The sequence below is a fragment of the Aotus nancymaae genome, unplaced genomic scaffold (genome assembly GCF_030222135.1).
Source record: "Aotus nancymaae isolate 86718 unplaced genomic scaffold, 86718_ANA_hifiasm-v0.15.2.pri h1tg000016l, whole genome shotgun sequence".
NCBI classification, from domain to species: Eukaryota; Metazoa; Chordata; class Mammalia; order Primates; family Aotidae; genus Aotus; species Aotus nancymaae.
This window is the reverse complement of record NW_026988428.1, coordinates 52,978,461-52,998,717: the sequence shown is the minus strand read 5'-3', so window position 1 is coordinate 52,998,717 and position 20,257 is coordinate 52,978,461. Positions and strand designations below refer to the sequence as shown.

The 20,257-nt window shown below is 40.5% G+C and overlaps 1 protein-coding gene across 1 annotated transcript in view; it reads left to right on the top strand.

Annotated features, from left to right (window-relative positions):
• RECQL (RecQ like helicase) overlaps positions 1-20,257 on the top strand; it is a 42,467-nt gene that overhangs the window by 3,453 nt on the left and 18,757 nt on the right. Inside the window, exons 3-5 of the mRNA XM_021673830.2 lie at positions 14,162-14,359; positions 15,672-15,851; positions 19,658-19,764. Of these exons, the coding sequence (XP_021529505.2) occupies positions 14,162-14,359; positions 15,672-15,851; positions 19,658-19,764 (485 nt within the window). The remainder of the gene's footprint in view (positions 1-14,161; positions 14,360-15,671; positions 15,852-19,657; positions 19,765-20,257) is intronic.

The following is a 20,257-nucleotide window of genomic DNA, read 5'->3' as shown; positions in this document are numbered from 1 at the left end:
AGTAGTTTCCTACATTTGGTTATTACAGTTTTCAATTAACTTTAATCATAAGATAAGGGAAAACTGAGAGGTGCCCTAGAGGATCTTCTACATTACAGACATATTCCTCCTTATCCCTATAGTGTAGTGGCTGTCTGATTTCCCCTTAATAGTCAGTATCACTTACCCCAGCCAGTATGGTAATCTCCTTTGCCTGTTCATTTGTTGGCATGAGGAACCCAAAGTGGCCAAGCGGCAGTCAACTTCCAGTTTAATGGAACTATTGCTTTGTCCCCTGGTACAAGCATTTCTTTCTTGGTAACTAAGACCTCCAGGCCAGCAAGAGTCCAATGTTTCAGCAATGGGAAGCCAAAATTTCACTAGTGGATCACTTAGGGTAATAGAGGAGCCACTCCCATTTCCACCCCTGAGTTCTATGAACCGTGGCAATGGGAGAAACAGCACCGTTCACTGATGGATAGCATGCCATATCCTGGAGGCTACTAGTCCAGCCCTTAAAGTGCTGATACTCACCTGGCAGCATAATTGAGTCTGCAAAATGCCACTCCATTATTTTCTCAGGCCAGCTGCTTCAGGGTGTTGGGGAACATAGACCAGTGAATTTCTTGAACATGATGAGCTTTCTGTTATGTTTCATTTGCTATAAATTTGTTCTTTGGTCAGAAATAATTTGGTGAGGAATACAATGACAATCAGTAGGAATTCTGTGAATTCATGGATGGCAAACATGATAGAGCACTGCAGGCAGGGAAGGTAAATTCATATTCGGAGTAAGTGTCTGTATCAGTGAGAGCAAAGTGCTGCCTCTTCCATTATAGAAGGTTCTAATGCAGTTACTTTGCCATCAAGCATCTGGCTGTCCCCACAGAGAATGATGCCTCCATTGGAACTCAAGGTGAGCTGTTTGCAAGTTGGGCACTTAACTATGGATGTAGCCAGATAGGTTTTCATGAGTGGCAGTCTATGTTGCAGCAGCAGAAGGCACTTTGTTCTTGATTTCATTGTCCAAGGACAGGTGTGGTCAATGTCCAGGTCATCTTGTCCACCTGACTAATTATGATTATCCTTTGTGGAGGTTGTTTTTAGTGAGCATTAACATGGGACACAAATATCTTCACACTCTGACCATTCAGAGAGGTCTATACATATATCTTCCTCAGACCTCAATGCGACCCGTTTTCCTATTTGGTACCTTCCAAGTTGCTAAACATCTTGCTAATCGTTATCCATTGCCTATATAGTGTGGATGTGTTTCTCTGGCAAAATGAATAACTATATGCACTGTTTACTGCAGACTGGGAGAATTTTCCATCTCCAGTGATTTTTATGGCCTCTCTGGAGAGATGCTAGAGTGCTTCAGTTGTTCTTTTAGGTAGTGACAATATAACATGCAGAATCTTTTGCAAATTAGGCTGGCACTTTCTTTTTCCTTAGTAACAGGGAACCCCACCACGAGGTCATAGTTACAAGTTGAGAAGGAAGAGACAAAGAGGAGCATGGTGCATGAGCATTTGGACTTCTTGTTCATGCCTTCACTTAGAACCTGCTCACTTTGGCGTATACCTCTTCCATTGTGATGATGGAAGTCCACCTTATGAATTGATGGGTCAGATTATACCTGGTTGATATACAGGCAGCACAGGTCACATAGTAACTTAGTCTCTTGTAAGACCCAGGAGCAACCCAGAAGTTGTTTCCAAAAGGATAATAGTTCTCTGTAGATAATGGCATAGCTTTGCTCCAAAATCATAATTGTCTGTTGTGACTCATCTTAGGCCAAAGGTGTCATATGACGTCCCCATTCATCACAAACTTACAGCACCATCAAATCTGTTGGGTCATATGGCTCAATGGTAAGAGAAGATTGTGTCATGGCATTACCTCTTATTCACGACCCTACTTAAAACAGGCAAGTTTTTGGGTTACTTGGTAAATTAGGCGTATGTTGCCTCCCAAATCCAAGTAGTCCATTAGGCTCTGTGCCCTTCTAGTAATAGGAGGGGCCAGATGTAGAAACATCCTTCACTTTAGAAGAGATATCTCCACATGCCCCATACCCCTTGGCTCTCACCAAGGTGTCAGGCCTCTGAATTTTTATGGGATTTATCTTCTGTCCTCTGTCAAGTGTCTCTCTTAGCAGTTTGTTTGTAGTAGCTGCTACTACTGCTGCTTGTGCAGCAGGTCAGACAAGCATGATATCATCAATGCAGTGAGCAAGTGTAATGTCTGGTAGAATGAAAAGGCAATCAAGATCCCTGCAGATTAGATTAGGGCTAGAGAGCACATACAGCCCTGAGGTGGGAGAGTAAAGATACCTTGCTGGCTCAGCAAACTGCTTTTACTGTGCTCTATACACCTATACTATAAAAACAGGTATGGAGAATAAAACATTCAACAGATCAATAGCTGAAGCCCGATGCCAGGGCACGTGTTCTGTCTCATTCATGAAATTACAGCTGGAACAATGGCTGCTGTTGGAGCCATAGCCTTATTAATTTTGCCATAATCCACTCTCAATCTCTAGAATCCATTGTCTTCTACATATACCACATAGGTGAGTTGAATGTGACGTGGAAGACATCATTACCCCCACATCTTTCAAGCCCTTGATACAGGCGGTTATCTCTGCAATCCCTCCAGGAATGCAGTAATGTTTTTGGTTTGCTGTATTGGTTGGTAAAGGCCGTTTTACTGGCTTCCACTTGACCTTTCCTATCATAATAATCCTTAGTTACCGGCCACGAGACCAATGTGTGTGGTGGATTCTGCCACTTGCTGAATATATCTGTTCTCAGTATGTAGTCTGGAACTGAGGAAATAACCACATAGCAGATTAGAAGGCCCACTGTATATCACTAGCAGCCACTGGACTTGAACCTGCTGCTGCCCCATACCAATGAGCTCACCAGCCCTGCCCTTACACTGACTTTCTTAAATACAGAAAATATGGCTATTGCTTCATTTCAACCTTTTAAATCTCTGGCCATCAAAACTGCATTGATTACCTCACTTAAGTCTAGCTTACACTCTGACTGGTGGATCACCATGGCATTTTGGTTTTATAAGAATTAGCATCAGTTCAGAGTTAATGCCCAGTAGTTTCTGAGAAGTGATTTTTTTTTTTTCTAATGCACAGTTACCCTAATAAACTTCTCTAAAGGAGACTAATAGGAAGATTCACTACATATATTTTTAGCTGTGTGGTAGAGTCCTTCCCCAAGGGGCTCCAACCTTTCCTTTATTCAAGGGGCTCTGGTTCTGTAAGTTGGTTCAATTCTGGAAATTGGTCAAAGGATGGTTGCTCTGTTGTGGTGTTTCGGATCAGACTCATGTTTACCAGAATCAGAGCTGTTTATTCTGTGTATACAAATCATGTAATCTATTTCCAATTCAAGGACATCACAGTCGACTAGCCAATCCAGGATCTTGTGGGTCAGACTATTCTGATTCTGTCTCAGCTCTGTTGCCCTTTATGGCAAAGACATCCACTTTATTTTTGGTCATAAATTCAGTTGTAGCTGTTTAGCCCCCAGACCTGGGAATCCATCATTGTCACTGAATCAGATAGTCTAGTTGGAAGATGATATTTCCCACTGTCATTCCTAGCTTACAGAGAACAGCCAGGGGAGCCCCAGCATCCCTGAATAACTCCGCTGATGCTAGGGCTCCTCTCATGATTGTAGTTTTAACAGTCTTGGTGAAGGAAGTATCATCTGGATTCTCCTGGGGAACAGCAAGGGAGTGGATGATCAATCCCTTTGATATACCACTCCGGCACTGCTCTCTCTCTGAGCCTCTGAATACCTTCCTTTAGAGCATACCCAGGAAATTCCAGCACTTCAGTCTTATTGGACTCTACACCTGTTTTATTCCATCCCAATTTTCTGACATTTATCTTTGAGGCCAGGTTTCAGGCAACAAGCCAAGCAAATTACTAGAGCCACTCCTGGCCACTATATCTAGAACATTAAATCCAGAATTTCTTAGTGAGCCCGTATCAATAAACTTAGCTTAATTCAATAACCCCATTTCAGTACCTTTATGATCTATTAAACTTAGCTTAATTCAATAACCCTGTTGCAGTACCTTTATAACCTTAATTCAATAACTTAGCTTAATTCCATAAACCCTGTTTCAGTACCCTTATGATCTATTCCCATATATATTATCTAGCTTTCTGATGTAGTTTGGATATGTGTCTCCTCCTAATCTCATGTTGAAATGTGACCGTCTGGTGTTGGAGGTCAGCCAGGTGGGAAGTGTTTGGGTCATGGGGGAGGATCCCTCATGAATGGCTTGGTGCCCTCCCCATGGTAATGACTGAGTGCTTGCTCTGTGAGTTCACACGAGAGCTACTTGTTTAAAGGAGTCTGGCATTGCCTCCTCTCTTGCTCCAACTCTTACTGTGTAACACACCTGCCCCCTTTGCCTTTTGCCATTGGAACCTTCCCAAGGCCCTCACAAGAAGCAGATGCCAGCCCTGTGCTCCTTATACAGCCTACAGAACCATGAGCAAAATAAACTTCTTTCCTTTACAAATTACCCAACCTTGGATATGCCTTCATATCAATGCAAAATGGATGAACACAGTTTCTATTGATACGTTTTGGCACATGCAGCTTTTTTGGTGTGTATCATGTCTTTCGACAGGTTACATCTTTGTGTTTTATTTTAAAGCACTGAAATTTTTTTTTTTTAATTGCATTTTAGGTTTTGGGGTACATGTGAAAAACATGCAAGATTGTTACGTAGGTGCATACGTGGCAGTGTGATTTGCTGCCTTCCTCCCCTTTACCTATATGTGGCATTTCTCCCCATGCTATCTCTCCCCAACTCCCCACCCCCCGCTGTCCCCCCCACTTCCCCCCAACAGACCCAGTGTATAGTGCTCCCCTCCCTGTATCCATGTGTTCCCATTGTTCAACACCCGTCTATGAGTGAGAACATGCGATGTTTGATTTTGTGTTCTTGTGTCAGTTTGCTGAGAATGATGGTTTCCAGATTCATCCATGTCCCTACAAAGGACGCGAACTCATCGTTTTTGATGGCTGCATAATATTCCATGGTGTATATGTGCCACATTTTTCCTGTCCAGTCTATCATCAATGGGCATTTGGGTTGGTTCCAGGTCTTTGCTATTGTAAACTGTGCTGCAATGAACATTCGTGTGCATGTGTCCTTATAGTAGAACGATTTATAATCCTTTGGATATATGCCCAGTAATGGAATTGCTGGGTCAAATGGAATTTCTATTTCTAGGTCCTTGAGGAATTGCCACACTGTCTTCCACAATGGTTGAACTAATTTACACTCCCACCAACAGTGTAAAAGTGTTTGTATTTCTCCATATCCTCTCCAGCATCTGTTGTCTCCAGATTTTTTAATGATCGCCATTCTAACTGGCGTGAGATGGTATCTCAATGTAGTTTTGATTTGCATTTCTCTGATGACCAGTGATGATGAGCATTTTTTCATATGCTTGTTGGCCTCATGTATGTCTTCTTTTGTAAAGTATCTGTTCATATCCTTCGCCCATTTTTGAATGGGCTTGTTTGTTTTTTTCTTGTAAATCTGTTTTAGTTCGTTGTAAATTCTGGATATCAGCCCTTTGTCAGATGGGTAAGCTGAAAAAATTTTTTCCCATTCTGTTGGTTGCCGATTCACTCTATTGACTGTTTCTTTTGCCGTGCAGAAGCTGTGGAGTTTGATTAGGTCCCATTTGTCTATTTTGGCTTTTGTTGCCAATGCTTTGGTTGTTTTGGTCATGAAGTCCTTGCCTACGCCTATGTCCTGAATGGTTTTGCCTAGGTTTTCTTCTAGGGTTTTTATGGTGTTAGGTCTTATGTTTAAGTCTTTAATCCATCTGGAGTTAATTTTAGTGTAAGGTGTCAGGAAGGGGTCCAGTTTCTGCTTTCTGCATATGGCTAGCCAATTTTCCCAACACCACTTATTAAACAGGGAATCCTTTCCCCATTGCTTATTTTTATCAGGTTTGTCAAAGATCGAATGGTTGTAGATGTGTTGTGTTGCCTCCGAGGCCTCTGTTCTGTTCCATTGGTCTATATCTCTGTTTTGGTAGCAGTACCATGCTGTTTTGGTTACTGTAGCCTTGTAGTGTAGTTTGATGTCCGGTAGTGTGATGCCTCCCGCTTTGTTCTTTTTGCTTAGAATTGACTTGGCTATGCGGGCCCTCTTTTGGTTCCATATGAAGTTTAAGGTGGTTTTATCCAGTTCTGTGAAGAAGGTCATTGGTAGCTTGATGGGGATAGCGTTGAATCTGTAAATTACTTTGGGCAGTATGGCCATTTTCACGATATTGATTCTTCCTAACCATGAACATGGAATGTTTCTCCATCTGTTTGTGTCCTCTCTTGCTCACTGTTCGTTGAGCAGTGGTTTGTAGTTCTCCTTGAAGAGGTCCTTTACGTTCCTTGTTAGTTGTATTCCTAGGTATTTTATTCTCTTTGTAGCAATTGTGAATGGCAGTTCATTCTTGATTTGGCTCTCTTTAAGTCTGTTATTGGTGTATAGGAATGCTTGTGATTTTTGCACATTGATTTTGTATCCTGAGACTTAGCTGAAGTTGCTTATCAGTTTCAGGAGATTTTGGGCTGAGATGATGGGGTCTTCTAGATAAACAATCATGTCATCTGCAAATAGAGACAATTTGACTTCCTCCTTTCCTAATTGAATACCCTTTATTTCTTTTTCTTGCCTGATTGCTCTGGCTAGAACTTCCAGTACTATACTGAATAGGAGTGGTGAGAGAGGGCATCCTTGTCTAGTGCCAGATTTCAAAGGGAATGCTTCCAGTTTTTGCCCATTCAGTATGATATTGGCTGTTGGTTTGTCATAAATAGCTTTTATTATTTTGAGATACGTTCCGTCGATACCTGGTTTATTGAGGGTTTTTAGCATAAAGGGGTGTTGAATTTTGTTGAAGGCCTTCTCTGCATCAATTGAGATAATCGTGGTTTTTGTCTTTGGTTCTGTTTATGTGGTGAATTACATTTATAGACTTGCATATATTGAACCAGCCTTGCATCCCCGGGATGAATCCTACTTGATCATGGTGGATAAGCTTTTTGATGTTCTGTTGTAATCAGCTTGTCAGTATTTTATTGAAGATTTTTGCATCTATGTTCATTGTGGATATTGCCCTGTAGTTTTCTTTTCTTGTTGAGTCTCTGCTGGGTTTTGGTATCAGGATGCTGTTGGTCTCATAAAATGATTTGGGAAGGATTCCCTCTTTTTGGATTATTTGGAATAGTTTCAGTAGGAATGGTACCAGTTCCTCTTTGTATGTCTGGTAGAATTCGGCTGTGAACCCATCTGGACCTGGGCTTTTTTTGGGTGGTAGGCTCTTAATTGCTGCCTCGACTTCAGACCTTGTTATTGGTCTATTCAGGGTTTCGACTTCTTCCTGGTTTAGGCTTGGGAGGATATAACTGTCCAGGAATTTATCCATTTCTTCCAGGTTTTCTAGTTTATGTGCATAGAGTTGTTTGTAATAATCTCTGATGATGGTTTGAATTTCTGTGGAATCTGTGGTGATATCCCCTTTATTATTTTTTATTGCATCTATTTGGTTATTCTCTCTTTTCTTTTTTATTAGTCTGGCTAGTGGTCTGTCTATTTTGTTGATCTTTTCAAAAAACCAGCTCCTGGATTTATTGATTTTTTGAAGGGTTTTTTGTGTCTCTATCTCCTTCAATTCTGCTTTGATCTTAGTTATTTCTTGTCTTCTGCTAGGTTTTGAGTTTTTTTGATCTTGCTCCTCTAGCTCTTTCAATTTTGACGATAGGGTGTCAATTTTAGATCTCTCCTTGTTTCTCATATGGGCACTTACTGCTGTATATTTTCCTCTAGAGACTGCTTTAAATGTGTCCCAGAGATTCTGGTATGTGGTGTCTTCGTTCTCGTTGGTTTCAAAGAACATCTTTATTTCTGCCTTCATTTCATTGTTTATCCAGTCAACATTCAAGAGAAGGTTGTTCAGTTTCCATGAAGCTGTGTGGTTCTGGGTTGGTTTCTGAATTCTGAGTTCTAACTTGATTACACTGTGGTGTGAGAGACTGTTTGTTATGGTTTCCGTTCTTTTGCATTTGCTGAGGAGTGATTTACTTCCAATTATGTGGTCAGTTTTAGAGTAGGTGTGATGTGGTGCTGAGAAGAATGTATATTCTGTGGATTTGGGCTGGAGAGTTCTGTAAATATCTATTAGGTTTGCTTGTTCCAGGTCTGAGTTCAAGTCCTGGATATCCTTGTTAATTTTCTGTCTCGTTGATCTGTCTAATATTGACAATGGTGTGTTGAAGTCTCCCACTATTATTGTGTGGGAGTCTAAGTCTCTTTGTAAGTCATTAAGAACTCGCCTTATGTATCTGGGTGCTCCTGTATTAGGTGCATATATATTTAGGATCGTTAGCTCTTCTTGTTGCATTGATCCTTTTACCATTATGTAATGTCCTTCTTTGTCTCTTTTGATCTTTGTTGCTTTAAAGTCTATTTTATCAGAGATGAGAATTGCAACTCCTGCTTTTTTTTGTTCTCCATTTGCTTGGTAAATCTTCCTCCATCCCTTTATTTTGAGCCTTTGTGTATCCTTGCATGTGAGATGGGTTTCCTGGATACAGCACACTGATGATTTTTGGCTTTTTATCCAATTTGCCAGTCTGTGTCTTTTGATTGGGGCATTTAGTCCATTTACGTTTAGGGTTAATATTGTTATGTGTGAATTTGATCCTGCCATTTTGATGCTAGCCAGATGTTTGTCCTTTGGTTGATGCAGATTCTTCATTATGTTGATGCTCTTTACCATTTTGTGTGTTTTTGGAGTGGCTGGTACTGGTTGTTCTTTTCTATGTGTAGTGCCTCTTTCAGAAGCTCTTGTAAAGCTGATCTGGTGGTGATGAAATCTCTGAGTACTTGCTTGTTCACAAAGGATTTTATTTTTCCTTCACTTATGGAGCTTAGTTTGGCTGGATATGAAATTCTGGGTTGAAAGTTCTTTTCTTTAAGGATGTTGAATATCGGCCCCCACTCTCTTCTGGCTTGTAGGGTTTCTGCTGAGAGATCTGCTGTGAGTCTGTTGGGCTTTCCTTTCTGGGCAACCCGACCTTTCTCTCTGGCTGCCCTTAGCATTTTCTCCTTCATTTCAACCCTGGTGAATCGGACGATTACGTGCTTTGGGGTTGCTCTTCTTGAGGAATATCTTTGTAGTGTTCTCTGTATTTCCTGGACTTGAATATTGGCCTGCCTTGCTAGATTGGGGAAGTTTTCCTGGATAATATCCTGAAGAGTATTTTCCGGCTTGGATTCATTCTCTTCGTCACATTCAGGTACACCTATCAAACGAAGATTAGGTCTTTTCACATAGTCCCATATTTCTTGTTGACTTTGTTCATTCCTTTTTATTCTGTTTTCTCTAATCTTGCCTTCTCATTTTATTTCATTGAGTTGATCTTCGACCTCTGATATCCTTTCTTCTGCTTGGTCAATTCGGCTGTTGAAACTTGTGCATGCTTCGCGAAGTTCTCGTGTTGTGTTTTTCAGCTCCATCAATTCACTTATATTCCTCTCTAAGTTGTCCATTCTCGTTAGCATTTCATCAAATCTTTTTTCAAGGTTCTTAGTTTCTTTGCATTGGGTTAGAACATGTTCTTTTAGCTCACGGAAGTATCTTATTACCCACTTTCTGAAGGCTGATTCTGTCATTTCATCACACTCATTCTCCATCCGGTCTTGTTCCCTTGCTGGTGAGGAGTTGTGATCCCTAGTAGGAGGAGAGGTGTTCTGGTTTCGAGTGTTTTCATCCTTTTTGTGCTGGTTTCTTCCCATCTTTGTGGATTTATCCACCTGTCGGCTTTGTAGTTGTTGACTTTCTGATTGGGTCTATGAGTGGATGTTCTGTTTGTTGTTGATGAAGTTATTTCTGTTTCTTAGTTTTCCTTTTAACTGTCTGGCCTCTCTGCTGTAGGACTGCTGAGGTCCGCTCCAGGTCCTGCTTGCCTGGGGATCAGTTGCAGCAGCTGCCGAACAGTAAAGGTTGCTACCCGTTTCTTCTTCTGCTTTGTCCCAGAAGGATACCTGCCAAATGTCAGTCTGAGCTCTCCTTTATGAGGTGACTCTTTGGATATACGGGTGTCGAGAGCTGCTTGAGGAAACAGTCCTTTATATTAGCTCAGGTGATGAGCTGTGATTCCTGTTGTTCATTCAGAGCTGCTGGGCTGGTAAATTTAAGTCTGCAGCAGCAGAACTCATAAACCCCCACCTTTTTTTTTTCCCCAGGTGTTCTGTCCCAGGGAGTTAGGGCTTTATGAGTCTCAGCTGTACTGCTGCCCTTTTTTTTTTTCTTCAGGGCTGCCCTGCCCACAAGGAGGCAGTCTAGTCACTCTCAGCCTGCAGAGGCTTCGCTGAGCTGCTGTGGGCTCCGCCTGGCTGCCGTGTGAACTTCCCTGCAGTCCTGTTTATATCGGTGTAGTTAGAGCTGCTTCCGCAATGTTGGCCCGCCTCTGTAATCACGGACTTTCTCTGTAATCGCGCGTTGCTGCAGCAACAGCAGGCTGCCTTGGTAATGGTGGATGCCCCTCCCCACAGAGCTGGACCGTCCCAGGTTCAGCTGTGTTTGCTGTGAAACTCTCAAAAGAGAGCATTTCCAATTGCTGGTTTTTTGTTTTTGTTTTTGTTTTTGTGGGGGTGGGACCAGCCGGACCCGATCTCCTGGCTCCCTGCGTCAGAGCCTTTTATTTTTACGTTGAAGGTCGGCTCTGTACCAGGTGACCTGGTCGCCTGTTGAATAGGTTCCAGGATCTGTGTGTTTTCCCGTGCGGCGACCCACTGCGCCGCTGTAACCGCGGCTCTGAGATTCGTGGCGCTTTTTTTGCCTGGGAATCTCTGGCCTGGCTCCCTGTTTCAACTCCCCTTGCTGGCTAAGTGGGAACACAGTCCCCTTTACTCTGCACCGGGAGCGGCTGCGCTGGCTGAAACTGTGGCTCTGAGATTTGTGGTGCTTTTTTTGCCCGGGAATCTCCTGGTCTGGCTCCCTGTTTCAGCTCCCATTGCTGGCTAAGTGGGAACACAGTCCCGTTTACTCTGCACCCGGAGCCGCTGCGCTGGGGCGCAGGCAAAACAGCCGCGCCAGCCACACCAGCCGCGCTGGCAACCCATGGGGCTCCTCCGCTGTTGTTGGCCGTGAGACCGGCACGTCTGCCGGGGGTCTCTTGACCAGCAAGAGGGTCCTAATACCTGGAAGAGAGAGTGCGCGGAAGAGAAGAGAGAGAGATAGATGGGTCTGGAGGACTGAAATGAGATATGCTCAGATCAGCGATTTATTATTTGTGCTCATGTTCTTATATATGATTTTACATACAGTGGCTGACGTCAGTTTTCTTACAGAATCATTATCAGGGGAAAAAACAGAAAGTTACAAGGTAACCAAAGGAGGTTCAAAGTAACCAAGGGAGGGGGCAACATACAAGTTTACCTAAAGTTCACAAAAGATTCTTATCCTTTTATCCATTGTTACAGAAAATGACGTTAAGACAGGTGGGCAAGCAATAAATCAGGAGGGGAACAATTTTGTAGTGATTCAGTGAATGATCTCAATGTTTCTATGGCTACGGGTAAATAGAGTCATAGAACTAGCCCAGAACATTGACTTCAGGAGAAACACAATAATCTGGCATTACTTCAGTCATGCCTTAGAAGCAGTGAACTGAGAGTGACTCTCTGCAAGCTTAACATTTCCCACGTCTTCCTGTAGCCACCTCACTCGACTGCACCCAGTGGAGAGAGACGTGTCTGGGCTCAAACCCCGTCATGGCGGAGACACGGAGGGGCCTCTACGCTGGTGGGGGATCCCCACACTCCGCCTGCGAATCTCCTGGTCTGTGGGCAATAAAAATCCGTCTGTAAATGCGGCGTCCACTCACCCTCTGCACTTTCATTCGGAGCCGCAATCCTGAGCTGGATCTAAGCAGCCATCTTGGAACTCCTCCAAAATTTTTATTTTAAAGAACTGAAATATGGCAGAGGCAGATTTTTAGGAGGATTAGCAGTCCCATACAAGGCAACAAGGACCATTGTAGGGATTTCAGTTAGGAGGACATTGTTTCAGAAAGGGGAGGCAAGGTAAAAGAGACTTGACATAATTTAGTGGTTTAAGGAAACCTGCTTCATTGGAATCTGCCCTTATGTTTCCCTCCAAATTTCAGAGTCTCCTTCCCAGACAGTGTCCTGAGTTTATCATAAGAGTCCCTGCAGGGTTGGGAATTCACTTTGTATTGAAATTCAGCCATCTGCAGGATTTAGACCTAGGGCTGTTTTTCAGAAGTAATGGCCCTGCACCTATAGAAGATAAGGTTTTTAAGGACAATCATAGAAACTTTGAGGTCCGTTAATGCAGATCCTACATTTTTCCTGAGTTCTTCACACACTTAGAAGCAACCAGTCAACCCTATTATTCTCACCAAAACATTTTGTGAAAGCAAACACTTTGTCACCCACAGCCTTGCCTTCTCTAGTTATTTACTGGTGTCTATAGATGATGATTTAAATAACTTTTTTCATTGCATGATGATATGGAATAGTTATGTTCTCTTTATGAGTGAAAACAGGGTTACTAATGCCTTGAAATCTAATCAGATCAGAAAATCAATTCTGTGTGGCCCAGAATCAATTCAGAAAACCTAATAAGTTTCTGTTCTTCTGGATCAAAATTCTGTATGGGTTAGGGTTCAGTCAGGTAAGCTGAACCATTATGAGTGCTGTAAGTTTTATTATGGAGATTAAACCTTATGTGGTAATGGGACCTGGTTAAGCAGCTATCCCTGAGTCAGCTTCTGGTCCTGAAGTCAGCAGTACCAGCAGTGAAAAAGGAAGATGAATGTGAAGTGTGGGAGGGTATGGATGAGCTGGAAGACAGAAGTGTAAATTGAAACTCCTGAGGACAAAGTCAGGATGCTGGTGCCCTGCTGAAAAGCTGGTGCACTTGTCACAGAAGGTTGCTCAGCAACCTGGCCAAGAAGCCAAAGAAGCTGTGAGCCACGTTGCTCCACCAAGAAGATTTAGCAGGGGCTAGGAGAGCTGGCTTCCACCCCATGTCAAAAAAGTGAGGCAGCAGATTCCTAATATAATGAGTGAGCTGCAGAAGCACCTGGCTTTAGGCCAACCATCCCAATGCAAAACTGACTGCTGCTTTTTTTCTGCCTTTTATATCTCATGCAGAGTTCACTTGTGGCCAAATCTAACCCAAAATCATGTAGAGAAGGGTTGATACAAGGGATGATGGCAGTTGTTACAATGAAAAGCACTCCAACATCCTGTTTTAAACCATAACCATTAATTTTATCTCATGAAGTAGCACATTGAACCTGTATACTGATTAATGCAGGCAGCTGTATTAGAATGCACCAAGAACATCTTTAAGATTTTTCTAGCTTTCATTGATGTGGTATCAAAAAGCATTTCACTTTTTGATTTTAATACTTAGAGTGATTAGAATCATACACTGAGGTTTCTTTATAAATTAGTTACAAAGGAGATACAATGCCAGTTCCAATAGTACACTTGATTTCTCTTAGTTATTACATCCTCTTGTTTATAATTACCAACTCATACCATCAATTGAGTACAAATAGGAATGCCTTCATAGAGTAATAGCAAAGTAATTAGGGAATTAGCTTCCTTGTGCTTCAAAGTCTGACTACTTTACTTAAGTGATTTAGGAGATTATTAGATGACTTCTCTACAACATAATAAAAATAAGTATGTATTAAGAATTTGTGTACCAGGTATTATGTCTAGAACTCTTAATATATTATGTCACTAGCTCTTTATAAAACTACTATGAAAGTTAGATATTATCCCCTTTTTACGGGAGGGGAAATGGGGATGCAGGTAAGTATCTTGCCTCAGATCACTTAGCAGGTAAAAGATTAAGAGCATGTTTTTGAGTCATATAGACCCTAGTTAAATCTGACCTTTAAATCTGAGTTAAATCTCAGGTCTATATGGGTCTAAACATGCTCTTCACCATTCTGCTCTACTACTTCAAGTTAGTCTGTAATTTATATGGTGGAGAACATCCAAAAATCAATCCGGAAACTTAAAGTTGTAATTTCCTCTGTCTAATCATTGTATTCTCTGCTGCCTCCCATAGCTCTAACTGAGGAACTTGATTCTATAACCAGTGAGCTACATGCAGTAGAAATTCAAATTCATGAACTTACAGAAAGACAACAAGAGCTTATTCAGAAAAAAAAAATCCTAACAAAGAAAATACAGCAGCGTTTAGAGGATTCTGATGCCGGGGCAAGCAACGAATGTGATTCTTCACCAGCTGCTTGGAATAAAGAAGGTTAACTTTTCTTTTCTTTGCTAGTTTTGTTTCTTCTCATTTTTTAAAAAAACTAGAATGAATTCTTTATGGGTCAGTGCTTTCCGGTAGGCTGCAGTGGCCATTTCTCCAAAATTTTTATTTTAAAGAACTGAAAGATGGCAGAGGCAGATTTTTAGGAGGATTAGCAGTCCCATACAAGGCAACAAGGACCTTTGTAGGGATTTCAGTTAGGTGAAAGTGGCCATTTCTCCAGTGGAATGGGAAACCTGCAGGTGGACCATTCTTTCCCTCTGTTCTGTAGTCTTTAAGCTTTTATTATTCAGACATTTTTTCCAATTATTGTTCTAGCAACATTGATCATGCTTAGAAAATGATACATTTACTTTACCTAAATTAACAAACAATTTAGAAACAAGAAATTTAAACTCTTTGCCAAAGTTTAGATTATTTTCCTGCCCTAGTGAACAAACCTCTCATGATTCAACATCTTAACAAACATCATATTTATCAATTATAAATTGATAATAGTGTAATTATACATACTATAATATAATAGAATAATTATATATAACATATACTATAATAGAATAATTAGAATAACTCTAGAAGGAATTGTAGTGCTTTTTGTAGATGTTGTGTTTTTTAATGATTCACATCTAAACAAGATATTTACACCAAAAATTCCAGATAATTGTTAACTTTGTTCATGATATTTGAGTATTTTATGGTACTGTGAATTCCCTGATCACATTCAGACTATTTTTCAAATACCTGATCAAACACCTTCCTCTTTTGTGTGGGTTAATTCTTAGCTGGCAAATGTTTACATTTGTTTCTTTCTTTTTTTTTTTTTTCGTTAAGATAGGGTCTCGCTTTGTTACCCAGGCTGGAGTGCAGTGGCGCAACCACAACTTGCTGTAGCCTCAAACTCCCAGGCTCAAGCAGTCCTCCCACCTCAGCCTCCCTAGTAGCTGGGACTACAGGTGCATGGCACCACACTAGGCTACTTTAAAAAAATTTATAAGAGATAGAGTCTTGCTGTCACTTGAGCTCAGGCTGGTCCCAAACTCCTGAGCTCAAGTGATCCTCCCTCTTGGTCTCCCAAAATTGTTGGGATTATAGGCATGAGACACTACACCTACTATGTCTTATAATATATCATTTAACTTGTTTTTGCTTTGCTTAGCTAGTGAGTTAATCTCAAAATTATTATCAGAAAAGTTTAATTGTCCATAAGTATTAGAAGTTTTATATATGTTTGTCTCATTCTTATCAAACTTCTATAATAATCTTCTATATGTTTGTCTGATTCTTATCTTTCTTTTTCTAGATTTTCCATGGTCTGGTAAAGTTAAAGATGTTCTGCAAAATGTCTTTAAACTGCAGAAGTTCAGACCACTTCAACTTGAAACTATTAACGTAACAATGGCTGGAAAGGAGGTATTTCTTGTTATGCCTACGGGAGGTGGAAAGAGCTTATGCTACCAGTTACCAGCATTATGTTTAGATGGTATGTACTAAGAAAAACCAATTTTGAGTCGAAGAAGTGCTTTGTCATCATATACTTTTAATTGTTTTAAAAAATAATTTCTAATCATACGTATATAAAAATCAAGTGCATTTTTTGTTTTATTTGTTCTATATTAATAGAAATTTAAAGTTTCACTTAAAGGGGGAATTTATTTACTTTTTATTTTAGATTCAGGGGTACATGTGCAGGTTTTGTTACATGGGTGTCAAGTTGCGTGATGCTGAGATATGGACTTTGAATGATCCATCATCCAAGTAGTAAACACAGTACCTAATAGGTAGTTTTTCAGCCCTTGCCCTCGTCTCTTCCTAAAGGGGGAATTTTAAAAACTTCTGAGATTAATCCTTTTATCTGGTTCCTGAAACATAAATTTAAAAAACATATTGTATTGAACATTCAAAATCCTCTCTTCTAGCTTTTTGAAACCCTATACTAAATTATTGTTAACCATATTCACCCTGCAGTGCTGTAGAACAATAGAACAGAAAATAAAAGGGGGGAAAAACCCCAAAAATGTTGTAGGAGAAGCAGCACTAGAAGAAGAATCGGTAGGCCTAAATTCTCATCCCTGATCTTCATTGAGTGTGCTATTGTGCTAGGCACTGGGAGATAGAGTAGTGAGCAAAAATGGCATGGTCTTAGTTTTCACAGAACTCATAGTGTAGAGTAGCACTTTCTCAGACTTCAGTGTACATAAGAATCACCTGAGGATTTGATTATGTGCAGATTCTGATTTTATGTGAGACCAAAGATCCTGCATTTCTAACAAGCTCCCTGGTGCTACTGATACTGCTGACTGGGGAACAACAAGGGGTCAGCAAGCTTTTTCTTGAAAGGGTGGATAGTAATATAGGCTTGTGGTCCATATGGCCTCTGTGGCAGTTCTTCAACCCTGCCATGGCAGCACAGAAAGAGCCACACATAATGTGTAAAGACATGAGTGTAGTTGTGTTCCATTAAAATAACTTACACAAATAGGCAACCAGCCCTTAGTTTGTTGACCTCTGGTTTAGAGAATACAGGTAATTGCAAGCAATTGCAGTAAGAGTTTTAGGATAAAGGTTTCAACAGGGAATTAAGTCTGTACAAAGATCTGATCTAGGGGCTGTCAGGGAAAACTTTTTTAAGGAAGTGGCACCAAGCTAAAAGTTAAAGGATGGGTAGGCAAAAGGGACAGGGAAGGAAGAGTGTTCATTCAGAAGAGCAGCATGTGTGAGATCCAAAAGCAAGGGAGAACACACATCATGATGTATTCAATAACCTGGAGGAATTCTTGTGTAGCAGTCAGTGGTAAGACAGGTGGAAAGAGTCTTATTTTTAAAACTTTTCCTTATTTTAGCAGGAAGCCATTGATGTATTTTATACACTGGTAAGAGACTCATTATTTTGTGGTTTAGAAGGATAATTCTTGCAGTTAGACAAATTCCAGATGTATCTGGAAGATAGACTTGGTATTTATTGGATAGGGGGAAAGGAGAAAGAATAGTCAAGAATGAGGCTCAAATTTTAGGCTTGGACAAATGGTGAGGTGCTTCACTGAAATGGGGTACATTGGAGAAAGAACTCTTTGGAGTGGAGAGGGGAAGATGATGAATTTATTTGAGACATGTTGAATTTATGATGCTGTTAAGACATCCAGGTGGAATTGTCCTGTGAGTAGGAGGATGTTTGTGTCTAAAGCTTGGTCTTAGAGGTCTGAGTTGGAGGCTGTTAGTGTGGAGACGGCCACTGAAGCCATTAGAATGAATTACAGAGCAGCATAAGAAGATAAGAAGGCCTAGAACAGAAACCAGAACAGCAAGAGTTTAGGGATAAACAGAGAAAGAGGGGTTTCCAGACAAGGCTGAGAGAGTAGCAACATATAGGACAACCAGGATTGTATGGTATTATTAGAAGCCTAGGGAAGGGCATGTTTGAAAAAGAGAGTGGATTATAGTGATGTCTGTTAGCAAAAGGTCAGTTACAATAAGGATGTAAGTTTCATTGAGTTTGATGACAAAGGACTCATCTATTACCTTAGCTAGAGCGATTTTATTGAAATGGTTGGATAGAGAACAAATAGCAATGGTTTGGAGTAGGAATTGAGGAAGTTGAACTGGTGAGTATGGGATGCTCTTTGGAAAAGAATGGCTATGAAGGGAAGAAGACAGGGGGCCATAAATTAGATGTTATCTTAGTCTATTCCAGCTGCTGTAACAGAATACTTTGAATCAGCTAATTAACAAACAACAGAAGTTTACTTCTTGCAGTTCTGGAGGCTGGGAAGTCCAAGATCAAGATGCTAATAGATTTTAGTGGCTAGACAGGGGGTGTGTCTTATAGATGGCACCTTCTTGCTGCATCCTCACATGGTGGTAAAGAATAAGGGCACTCCCTTCAACTTCTTTTAAAATGACATTAATCCCACTTATGAAAGCAGAGCCCTCATTATTTAATCTTTTCTGAGGGGATACCAACATTCAGACCATAGCAGGTGTTTTCAAAGATAAGAGACTTGACCATGTTTTAATATAATGAGTAGGTGCTAGTAAGGAGAAAGTGAAAATATAGGAGAGAGAATAATTGACAGGGCAAAATCCCTAATAAGGTCTTAATTTGATTATGTTTTTAAAGCATGTCTGCACTCTGCCATAGGTTGTTGTAAGAAACAAACTACAGAAATGTAAAGCCATATGATTTCAACAGTAGAATAGCTTTTGTAGTTTAAACAATTTCAATTATAAGGGGAATATTACTACAACTTTATTCATACAGTAAACTGTTCACTGAGTTCTACTCAGAGTAAATCTCACACGAAAAGTAAAAGAATGCTCATGCAACTGTCATGTTTAATTATACACACTAATAGATAATTAAAAATCTGTTTTCTTTGGAAAGCTTTGTAGCAATTTTTCCCTGATGAAATTGTTTAGTGTTTGAACTGATTTACGTTATATTACTGAAATTACCAATAGTGATTATTTAAAATAATAGCAAATTAAACATTTGAAATGTTCAAATCTGTCTTTAATTTATACGACTGAATAAGGATAGGCAGTTCTGTTTAGTTGTATGTTTGCTTATTTGACTTATATTTACCTCGTGTGGTCATTTATTCATAACTATCTCCCTGATGAATGAGAGTAGAAGTAAGCATTACTAAAGCTGCATTAAAAATTAATCTGAATTGATAGGTGGTGCCCGAAAGTTAAGAAGGTAAATGGGCTGGGCACAGTGGCTCATGCCTGTAATCCTAGCACTTTGGGAGGCGGAGGCGGGCAGATTGCCTGAGCTCAGGAGACCAGCCTGGGCAACACGGTGAAATCCCATCTCTACTAAAATACAGAAGAAATTAGCCAGGCGTGGCAGACTGCGCCTGTAGTCCCACCTACTCAGGAGGCTGAGGCAGGAGAATCGCTTGAACCTGGGAGGTGGAGGTTGCAGTGAGCCGAGATCGCACCACTGCACTCCAGCCTGGGCAACAGAGCGAGACTGTCTCAAAAAAAGAAGGCGAATGGTTGCAACTGATTCTGATGGTGGTGTAAAATTGGAGGTTGCAGTAAGCCGAGATCGCACCACTGCACTCCAGCCTGGGCAACAGAGTGAGACTGTCTCAAAAAAGAAGGCGAATGGTTGCAACTGATTCTGATGGTGGTGTAAAATTGGAGGTTGCAGTGAGCCGAGATCGCACCACTGCACTCCAGCCTGGGCAACAGAGCGAGACTGTCTCAAAAAAGAAGGCGAATGGTTGCAACTGATTCTGATGGTGGTGTAAAATTTAAGGTAAATTTTTTTTTGTCTTTTAGGTTTTACACTTGTCATTTGCCCATTAATCTCTCTTATGGAAGACCAATTAATGGTTTTAAAACAATTAGGAATTTCAGCAACCATGCTAAATGCTTCTAGTTCTAAGGTATGTTTCAGTGGCTTTTCTTTTTTTTTTAATGTAAACTCTTCACTGAAATAGGAGCCTTACTGAAGTTGAGTTGCTTATAGAATTATAAACTGTTAACTGTTTATATTAGGAGTTGCAACTACTGCTCTAAGGCTGGTTCTGGCCCACTGTCTATTTTTTATGTCCCATGAGTTAAGAATGGTTTTTATATATTTAAATGGTTAAAAAAAATCTAAAAAGAGTATTTTGTGAATGTGAAAATTATTTGCAATTCAAGTTTCAATATCCATAAATAAAGTTTTATTGGAACACAACCATACTCATTTGTGTACATATTGTCTGTGGCTGCTTTTACAGTATAATGGCAGAGTGGAGTAGTTGGGATGGAGACCTTATATCCCACAACACCTAATATTTATGTCTGGCACTTTACAGGAAACATTTGTTGATGTGTTTTGTATTATCTATTCTAAAATAGTAAAGGAGAATTTCTAATTATGCAATATAATTA